General features: G+C 38.5%; 1 protein-coding gene across 1 annotated transcript in view; it reads left to right on the forward strand.

Annotated features, from left to right (window-relative positions):
• Positions 1–10,636, forward strand: part of kctd16b (potassium channel tetramerization domain containing 16b) — a 90,784-nt gene extending 80,148 nt beyond the window's left edge. The window contains exon 2 of the mRNA XM_023279121.3: positions 3,429–10,636. Coding sequence (XP_023134889.1) covers positions 3,429–3,892 — 464 coding nt within the window. The 3' untranslated portion in view covers positions 3,893–10,636. The remainder of the gene's footprint in view (positions 1–3,428) is intronic.
• Positions 10,637–10,864: the final 228 nt, after the last annotated feature.

The raw sequence follows: 10,864 nt of genomic DNA on the forward strand, positions 1-10,864 counted from the left end.
TACCAGGTGATTTGACAATTCTCCAGAGTGTGGGGCCATTTTTCAAACCACCAATTACGAGTCTGCGTCTCATCGATCAGAGGGCCCCCTACTTACTCAGAGTGATATAAATTAACTTGTTTGCCTAAATGACACCTGTGAAGAGACACCACTGCACCTACAAAAGGGCTAAATTCACTATACTGCAACCGTATAAAGATTGCAACTTTAATCCAAGGTGGATCTAATTGCATGTATACCTGCAAGTTTCTACTCTGATTGCATAGTGCTGTCTTTTTTCATATTGTCTGTTTGTGCACGTGGAAGCTGAAAGCTGTAAATGCCAGCAGTAATTAAAGAGATCCACAGCTTCTATGGGTGACAAAGGGTGTTGCGTCCCATTTCTGTCAATGCCTTTAATGGCTGAGGTTGATCTCACATACAGTAGGCAGTTTGTGTATGTGTGTGTGTCTGAACTGGAGTCTGTGTCAAGCCATCCAAGAAATACATCATCTATTTATAGTCACATAAACGCAGTTATGATGTGCGGTGGCTGTTTACGAGTGCTACTGCGAGGAACAAATATTGGTCGGATGAATTGATTTCTATTCCGCTGTCTTTCTAAGAACAAACCAAATATGCTGCTGGAGGATAAAAGGAATTAAAAGCAGGGTGGGGGCATTTATTTTAAGGCGCATTATTTATAGTTTTGTACAATCTCATTTGAAGTGACACGCTCAGCTGCTCATGAAAGGAAACAATGGCAATATATTGTACTTGACGGACAGGAAGCTACGGGAAAAGCTGAAGTCTGACAGTGCTTGTGTGTGGAAATGTAGATGGTTGGTGAGGGGCAGGGCTCGAAAGTCAGAAGCGTGGAGGGAGGGCATGTGTGTGTTTGCCTCAAGGGTTTTGATCTCTCTCCTCACTAAACAGAGAGGAGTCCATCAGCAACAGATACCTCTTCAATTATTCAGGAGGTTAGCATGAAAAATAAATGGCTGCTTTCTGCAGTGAGAGGTGTGGTGCTGCTCTGGTTCCTGAACCTTTCAGCCTGCCGTGCACTCACATGGAGGTTAGCCCGGGCAATTGCTTCCGTTCAGCAGTTTTTGCGGATCGCTGCTTTTGTCTCGTTATTGGCCTCAACTAGCAGGCACTGGGCAGCTGCCTCAACCTCATCAACGCTGAGATACTGCACAACTTTCTTGACGCGTGTTGCTGATCAGTGCAGGCTCCAGTTCTGGTGAAAAAGTAGTGCCGTGGCTGTTTTGTGTTGTATGTCTGAGGGAACAGCTCAGCAGAAACTCTCCAGTACAAACTGGCCTGTATCACTTCAGCCTGGAGCACTGCACTTCCCAAATACCAAGCTTTGTTAGAAGCACCTCTAGCAACATGACCCAGTCTATTTCCCAGATTAGCATTAAAACTAAGATGTCACTTCAAACTTAAACATGAATAATAGTTAAAGAAATGCACATTGGTATAGAGACCAGATCTGGAATGTTAGGTTTTATGTTGTATCTATGCTTTATAACTTTGTGAAATGTTGAAAAAGTCAACAGTACACATCAACAAGGACTTTAAATGAATTAAAAATGATACAACACTAAATGTGCTGCTATTTTTGATCAATATTTATGGGTTCTTCCATGTCAAATTATGCTTCTGCTGGACCATCTGTCATTTTTTGAAACTTTCTTTTTTTTTGTCTTAAATTGTGTGTTAATTATGGTAAATTGTAAGTAATTTTTAGATTGCTATATCAAGTATTTTTTGAGATAAAGGTTTTGAAAAATTGTCCAATGACTCACTTCCACCAAGGTTTTTTTGCACATTGGAATTTGAGGCTATGTTTGGAAGATAATATCTCAAGAAGTATTAAAGATTAAAGCCTGGCATTTTCACTGTGATTTCTCATTACACTACTGATTTGGAATCTTCAAAACTGGACAAGTAGAACAAACAGTCTCTGATTGTGGGTAAATTGAAATATGAAGCCCTCATTCAAAATTAACAAAAACCCCTGATAATGCAGAAGTGTACCAGTATTTTTTTCTGAACCATATGTAGTTGCATGTCACAGTAAAACAAATTAGAACATATAGAATATTTTAATATGAAATGCTTGATAACCAAAATATAAATAAAGTTATTTTCATTAACCTTTCCCAACTGAATGAGCAGGTATGACAAGTTGTGCCACAAAAAACACTAATATTGCTAATCAGCCTAATTCAAATTTTTTTGCGTTTCAAAATAGTTCCCCAAATATGACAGAGATAATATATATATATTGCTTTAACATGGGCATATTTTGATTTTCATACCCCAGTTTGTAGGCTGGAGAAGCAGAGTGAACTATTATACTTACTGAATTATTATACTTATTGGAACAGATGGTTGAAGGTTAACTCTTGAACACTTACTATAAATATACATGTATTCACACTAACTTTCTGACATTTTTCTTGAAGGCCAAGTCTATTCCCAATGAAACACAAAGTGAAAAAAAATGTGCTGAAAGTGGTTTGACAGGGAACTTTTTTAAAAAGTTCAATCTTGTGAAGTACTTTTTAATTCATCAAGATAAAATTGAACAAATATCTTTATATATGCATATTTGATATTGTAGAAATTTCATGCAAGTCAGCAATTGTCAAGCAGAAATTGTTTAAAAAATCTGATGATCTCAGATAAAATCATTAACAAGGATTTAAAACATTTTGTTCTGAAAGAGATTTTGAGCGTCTGATCAAACACTAAGTATGCATTGTTCTACTGGCCTTGGAAAGAACTACAGTTCAAGAGTTAATACAGTATGTTGGCAGCACACTTCAGAGAAATCAAACTGCACATATTTGTACAGTTTGACACTTGTTCATCTTTAAATTGATAGAATAGCAGTTTTCTGTGCCACTTTTCTTCTTGCACAGTTAAAACAATTCTTTGCAACATTGAAAAATAGTCCATTTGTACTGTAGTGACTTCTCTCCATTGAATTCAAGTAGCGCTTCATTCAGTGATTTACTGTAAATGTACGTACAGTGTGTAAATCTGGACCTTTGTCTGTTTTCAAAAGGTTTCTGCTCTTCCCCTTGTTTCATGTGACAGTGTGGATCTACAGCGGCAGTTCTCTGAACAATGCTGGCTTGTGTCGCAGTCAGACAGCTCACTTCTACGATTAGACTGGAGGCAAGCCAGTTGTGCCTGATGTCATGTCACTTTCTTCTAGGTGATAGCCATTTGGCATTAGCTGACTCTTCTTCTTTGTCTGTTTCTAGTGCTTCTTACTTTGCCTTTCTTCTCCTGTCTGATTAATTTGTGGCTTTCTTTGTGCCGCCGTCTCGTTTTTCTCCACACAGTGATTGGTTTAGCAAGAAAGAAAAGGAGGTGAATGTAGCTCAACGAAGAATCTAATATTAGCTTCTTTTCTGCCTCTTCCTTTCCAGGTGGTCCATCACGTTGGTCCTCCCCTCCATGTGACTGCTGCTGCAAGAACCATAAAGGGGATGGCGAAGGCGAGAGCGGCACCTCCTTCAACGACCTCTCCACCTCCAGTTCTGAGAGCCAGTCGGAGGCCAGCTCTCCCCAGGGAACAGTCATCTGCGGCCCAGTCAGCCGCCAGTCCCACCCCCACGCCAACGTCCAAACCCTGGACAGGCCGCTGAAAAAGGGCCCCGTCGCCATGCTCCAGCAGTCCGAACAACGGCGAAAGAGTGACTTGCTGCGCACTCTAACGGCCAGCTCCCGTGACACCAGCACCTGCAAGAAAAGGCCCGCGAAGGAGAAGCTAACTGTGGAGGAGGAGCTGGAAAAGTGCATTCAAGACTTCCGCAAGATCAAGATCCCCGAGAGGTTCCCTGAGAGGAAGTACATGTGGCAGGCCGACCTGCTGAGAAAGTATCGCCTCTGAAGCAGGAAATAGGACAGAGGGAGCAAACACGAGGCCAAGGATCAGTTTGTTTTTAGATCAAAACTTTTGCAACAAAAGAGAGCTAACACTAAACTCGTTCAAATCAAGTTTCTGGGAGAAACCTCACCTTCATGCCAGTAGGTTGAAAGTCTACACAGAAGCTAGAAAGAATCCTAAACAACAGACTGTTCTCTTATTGACGTATGTAGTATGTATGCGTGTGTATGTAGTTTAGGCCTACTGTATGTACTGTAGGTATGTGCTGTAGCTTGCTGAATGCTTCGGAGCTTTGAATAATTTATCCCAGAGGACCAATACAGATGGGCTAAAGACAATGTCTACGTACTGATCACCCGCCCGAGGGCTTGCTGATGTATACGTTTGAGGTTACTGATGGCTACTTGACTGCACACACTGTAATTTTGCCATCAACTCACTCACAAACCATCATGGGGAGCCACAGTTTTAGTCCAAAAAAGACAAACACTGATTTAGTATGTGGATGTGTGTGTTCATGTGTGTGTGTTTGCACCCAGGTGGCCTAGAGGTCACAGATAAATCTGCATCGGGATCCATTAATAATTCATGCTGTTCCAACAGTGCTCTCGCTATAAATACACCCGGAGATCTCTGCTGCCAGGGTGGCGTAAACAGCTGGGTTCATTACTTTACTTTTAGGCAACATTTGGGGACTTCTGAGGCAGGAGGAGGTACAATTTCATCAGCGCCTCAATTCATTTCCCTCTTCAAATATCAGTTGTGTTGCAAATGTACCCCAAGTGAATCAAACTGCCCTGCACTGCATTAATTTTTTTGCCACATTCGCCAGATGTAAAGCAATACCCAGGTTACCGTGTGAAGGATGAGTGGAAAGAGAGAAGCATTTGATCTGAGATTCAGTGGAGTTCAGTAAGTAAGGTTAATAAATAAGGTTTAAGACATATTTACAGAGCACACACTTATCCATTTACTCAAAACCATAAGCATTTAGTCCTACTGGCATTTCTAAAATGAACAGAACACTTACAAACATTCACATACAGACACACAGAGCCATCAATCATGAGGTCATATAAGCCTTGCCAATATGACACCTAAAATAAATACACACAGAATGAGGCCGGATTGTTGCATTTGCTAACCCTGTCAGCACAGACAGATGCTTTCTACGCTCATTTTTGACAAGTTAATCAATAGTAATTGATAATAGGGTACGGCAATGGTGCTGATAGATGTGGTTCTTGTTTACAGTTAGTAATGAAGCTCTTGAGTTCCTGACAAAGACAAGCTGCCCATGTAGTCAGTGAAAATTACCTATTATTCATGTGTTCATTTGTGTGCTTCTGGCTCTGTCAAAGTCAAAGCAATGTATTGCAACAGAAACAAAGATGGCAGACAGCTATATATTAAGAGCGTAACTCAAGAACCCAATTTAATTTCCCCATTAGGTTGAATGTTATTTATTTAAGGAGCTTGCTAGCTAATATGTTACTGCCAGCATCGTTTACAACATCGTTTATTTCAGGGTGAAAATTCAATTATTGACCACAATAGCGAAAGCACACAAACATTCACTGATGTTGCATTCATTATATGTTCCTTTTTAGATTCATGATGCCACTTATCTGGTCATTGCAAGATTAGTTAATTGCATATTTACTGTAAGTTTAAAAGTAGTCATTGATATGAGAAGAAAAGGAATCATTAGACATCTGTGTACTATTTTATTGTGAGGTCTTAAACTTAATATATGAAGTGCCCTGAGATGACTTACAGTGCCTTTAAAAAATATTCATCACCCCTTTAAAAGAAGTTTTCCCTCTTCATTGGCTCTCAGCTTTGAATCATGACCAATTTAATTTTTACTTTTATGACAAGAAATTACGAAAAACGACTTCTTTATGTCAAAGTGAAAATCAGTCTCTACAAAGTATTGTCAGTTAATTCAAATTTTTAATGTAAAATAAGTGACTGCATTGGTATTCACCCATAAAGTGACCATGAGAAGGTTATTGAAAATGGGGGAGGTACCCAAGCAAATTTCCAAATCACTGACTATCCCTTGGGGTGCAGTTAAACCTGTCATTAAGAAATGAAAGGAATGTGGAACATGCAGAAATCTGCCTAGATCGGGATGTCCCTAAAAACTGGGTGACCATACAAGAAAGAGGCTAGTAAAGGAGGCCACCAAGACACCTATGATTCCTCTGAAGAAGTTATAGCCTTCAGTAGCTGAGATGGGAGAAACTGTGCATCCAGCAACTGTTGCCTGTTCTTCAACAGGCAAACCTTTTTTGAGAGAGATGCAGAGAAAGCAAATGTTGAAAAAGCACATCATTAATCTAGACTGTAGTTCACCAGAAGGCATGTCAGAAACTCTAAAGTCAACCAGAAGAAAGTTCTTTGGTCTGATGAAACCAAAATGGAGTATTTTAGACATGAGATATGTTTGACAAACATATATATAAAAAAAAACAAAAAACTGCACGTATTCACAAACACACTGTGAAGCATGATGGTGGCAGCATCATAATGTAGAGATGTTTCTTGGCAGAAGATCTAGCGGGAGAGTCAAGGTAGAGTACAACCTTATTTCAGCATAGAATAGGTGAGTCCTGCAGAACAACTTGATGCAGTCTGCAAGAGAACTGCAACTTCAGGGAAGATAAGTTTTCCAGCAATACAATGGAAAATTGAAGCATACAGCCAAAGCTGCACAGAAATGGAAGAAAGACAACAAGGTGAATATTGTGGAGTGGCTGAGTCAGAGCCCAGACTTTGTGACTGAACTTAAGTATGGCTCATATTCCCTGAGCAGCCTGACAGAGCTTTCAAGTAGGCTGCAGCAGATGCACTGTCCAGATGTGCCAGGCTGATTGAGACCTATCCACACCTGCTTAATCTTGTAATTGCGGTAAAAGATGCAATTACCAAATAGTGGCTGGAAGAGGGGAATGCTTATGTAATTAATGTCAAAAAAGCCTAAATAAGTTGGCCATGATTCAGTGTTAACAACCAATAAAAGTGGAAAATTTTTATTGCTTTTAAGGAGGGTGAATACTTTTTATTGGCACCTTATCTTTGATTTGGCTAGATATAGATAAAAAACAATTTGAAATTAAAAGAGAGGACATATAGACAAACATATTTTAACAACAAAAAAACAAGTTCTTAAAATCTTGTATTGGTACACGGAAGCCAATTTTTTTTATGTTTGTTTTTCGTAAACCAAATCTTCTGTTAGGGTCACCTAAAAGATATGTCCTCAGAAGTACTGGATAAGGAGGCTTCCAGTTATGAGACAAATTTGATCTGAAATTTCTTTAGGAGAAAGTAAGTGATGAGATTGTTAATACATGTGTATGTTAATCACAGCCTCAGGTAAAAATCCCGTTTGATAGACAGCTGTGATGAAAGATGTAGTTTGTGCTGTGAAGTAATAAATATTTATGACTTATTTATATTGCTGAAGGTTTAGAATGACTTTCTTTGACAGTAGAAGAGTAATTAAAACAGAGGAGACAGCAGAAAGCATTTTCACAGTGAGACTTGGCTGGACTTACATTTATTTGCTATTAAAGGATATGGGAGCGCAGAAGAGTGCAATTTATAAACAATCAGCTTTTTGCAAAGCAAAATTATAAGCACACAAATACGTAGATAATATGCATAATATAAACATATTTAAAGATCAGTTTATTTAAAAAAATATCCCTGATATGTTAATAAAAAGCAGAATTGAAAAATGTTTTATTATAGTTATTTTTCTACCTGAAGGCCTATAATTAAATATAATTTTAAAAAGCCCTTATGTTGCCCATAAAATGTATTTCAGGTGAGAGAAATCCATAGGCAGTAAGAGATTGCTTGTCATAGTCAGTGGTGACCATATGTTTGCTATGGGAAAAAAATGGTTGCAGTAGGTGCTAGATACAAACCAACCATTCTCCTCATGTCAATACAATGAATATACTTATTTTTCTACATTGCTGGAATATTACATTTTCATTTTAAAGTCATTTATCTTATCAGTTGAAGTTGAAGTACTTTAATTCAGACCACATATCATGTGTAAATAAGCGCCATAAATCATACCTAACCAGAATATTGTATTATACTCTCTGTATATAACATGCAAATCCATGAGGCGTTGCTGCTACTCGGTTTTTAGTGATACAGTAGACTGACGCTAATGTAATACAGCCATTCTTGTTTTATCATTTAGCGTCGGGCCATCAGGGATGAAGGAAAATATAATACACACCTATGACATATTACATGTTTACAACCATAACAAATGATATGCCATATGTTGTTTTTAGAGACAACAGCGTCATAAAAGGACCGACAGCACATTTGTCTCACAGTGCCGCAGAGGCAGCCACTGGTGACTAAGACGTTTCAGCAATGCCGATTTGCAACCGATCTTAAAATGTATGTTGGAAACTGAAAACAATATAGAAAAATAGCCTGTTAAAAACTCAAAAGATGTGAATTGTTTAACTGTAATTGTGGAGCTTTTGTTACCATACAATGCAGTGTTGGGACGGTCATATGTTTTTGTTGTGTTGGCTCTGTACTCTAGGACATCAGATTTACAATGAAACAGTGCCTGTGGGTTTAAAGTAGAGGCTTTCAGCTTTTAACAGTGTTTGAGGGCGTTCACATCCATTTTAGCCGAATGACATACTTACTCTTATAGGACAATGGATCAGGACAACGATGCTAAACATGTAGGACGAGGTAACAAAGGAGGTTTGTTGTGTGTTTTTACGTTCTTGACTGAAAAGTAGGCAATGATTTGATTGTGCTGGATCTACAGGAAGAAAGTAATTTCCAAGATGCATTTCTGACACTGTTCTTGTCAATTAGATGTAAACACCCTCAAATTAAAGCTGAGCATCATAAGTTCAACCTCACCGATCACACATAATTGGCTCAGTACAAAGCCAACTCACAGAAAATGTGACTGCATTATATATATGAATCTCTGTGCAGGTGGATTACATTTCCAATTAGTTTGCTTGATCTGAACCAAAGGTAAAATACATCTACACAAGACTACAGTTTGCCTCTGGTTGATTTTTGCTTTTGAATTTCTGAGCAAGAGCATGCTGACTTGAGACTGAATCGAGATGTTCCTCCTTTAACCCTTAAATGGTGTGTTTACAGTTGCTGGTACAATTATTATCTGACTAAAACACAGGTGCAAACATGATTCTTGTGAAAGGTCTATGACTGTCTGGCAAGAATTATTGCATAGCTTTTAGAATTTTATTTTATTTCCGACATCTGCAGTAGCTCGTCTTGTGCTGTTCGTATTCAGCCCGAGGAAGTACGTTGATATTGGGGATTGTGTTTGCTTGACTCTGCCTGCCGTGTTTAAGATATACGGGGTTTGTTTATTTTCAGATGATTCAACAACAAGGTCGATCAGTCACAGAAATCTATCCGAGAGCCTTTTCAAACACAGATTTGTCATAAGCTGTGATTAGAAATGCTTCTGAACAGACACAGAGGGAAGATAAATACCAAGACACCTGGTGGCCTTCTAGAGTAGACTACAGCTGTTTTTTGCACAATGTATAAAGTTAATAAAGAGACACAAATGAGAAAGTATTTGAAAAACAGGTAAATATGTAAATCACCTTAGATGCACAACACGACTAGAAATAATGCGTCTGTCATGACTCAAACATTTTGTTGTATTGTGGATCGAACAGACCAGTTTTCACCTTAAGAGCACATTGGACAATATTCAGTTCTTTGGGCCTGAAATGAACAACAGACGATGTAAATCTTATTGATAAAGTGTGAGTGAAATTTTGTTTTCAAAGTCAAATGTCATGTATGCAAAAGGAAGAGAGATTGATGTTGAATTTGCAGATATATGTTATTTGAAAGTGCCCCTGCTGCAGTCTGTGATTTTCTTTTCCTGAAGTTCTAGTCATGCCCTGCAAGTGAAGCTCGTGCACATAATTGCAGGTCTTGTTATTTTCCTCCTGTCTTTGAGGAGCCTGCTAACCACACAAGAAATATTCGGAAAACCACCACAGCAGACCTAGCACATGGGCTATTGCTTGAAACAATAGGGCGTCTGTTTTGATGTATGTTGTTCTGAGACACACACACAGAAAAAAAAAAAAATTAAAAAGAAAAAAAAAGAAAAAATGGTTCAGAAACATTGTGAGCATGTTGGTATACAAACCTTATAACAGATTTAACTTAGTCTGTTCTTGTGAAAAAGATTATTTGACAGAAAAAAAAGAAAAGTTGAAAAAAAAAGAAACAACAAAAAAAGATAAGCACAAATGTGTTGATAGTGTCTGCTGTTCCTCCACAGGTGTTTAACATTATCAAATAAAAAGTCAACTCTGCTGTGCGACTGAGCTCCTGCAAAACAGAGCAATTCTCATCAGGAGCACATAGCTCATGGTATATACTTGTTTCACCACAAATCGCCGAGGAAATATCAAACGCCATGTTGTAGGCTGTGGAATTATGAAAACCTGTCTGTCATAGTTTCTCCAATCTTTGAATTATACATAGATTTGCGTGTCATCAAAATGAATGTGAATTTTCACGCAGACATCGGTGGTGAGAGTTGCTCTGTATTCTAGGTGTCACGTCCTGTTGCTATGTCTGCCTTTAGAGACAGTACAATTCATCGGAGAGTCTTTAGATACAAAGCATATAGTCATTTTGAAGATGTATGAGTACAACAAATAAACAAGACATTCTGTACAGCGACCCGTGAGTTGCATTTGTTCTCACTGTATGACGAAGTGGATCATTATCAAGAAAGTAATTTCATTACTTTTGTTTGGCTTCTCATCAGTTTGTGCTGTGGGATTTATTACACTTCTAGGATTTGCACGCTATCAACAGTGGCAGTAACGTTATAAATGATACATTATTCATTTGAGATTAATACTTCATGGATGAGCGGTTGAGTGGTCAGCCGCTCCCTTT

The sequence above is a fragment of the Amphiprion ocellaris genome, chromosome 14, assembly GCF_022539595.1.
Source record: "Amphiprion ocellaris isolate individual 3 ecotype Okinawa chromosome 14, ASM2253959v1, whole genome shotgun sequence".
NCBI classification, from domain to species: Eukaryota; Metazoa; Chordata; class Actinopteri; family Pomacentridae; genus Amphiprion; species Amphiprion ocellaris.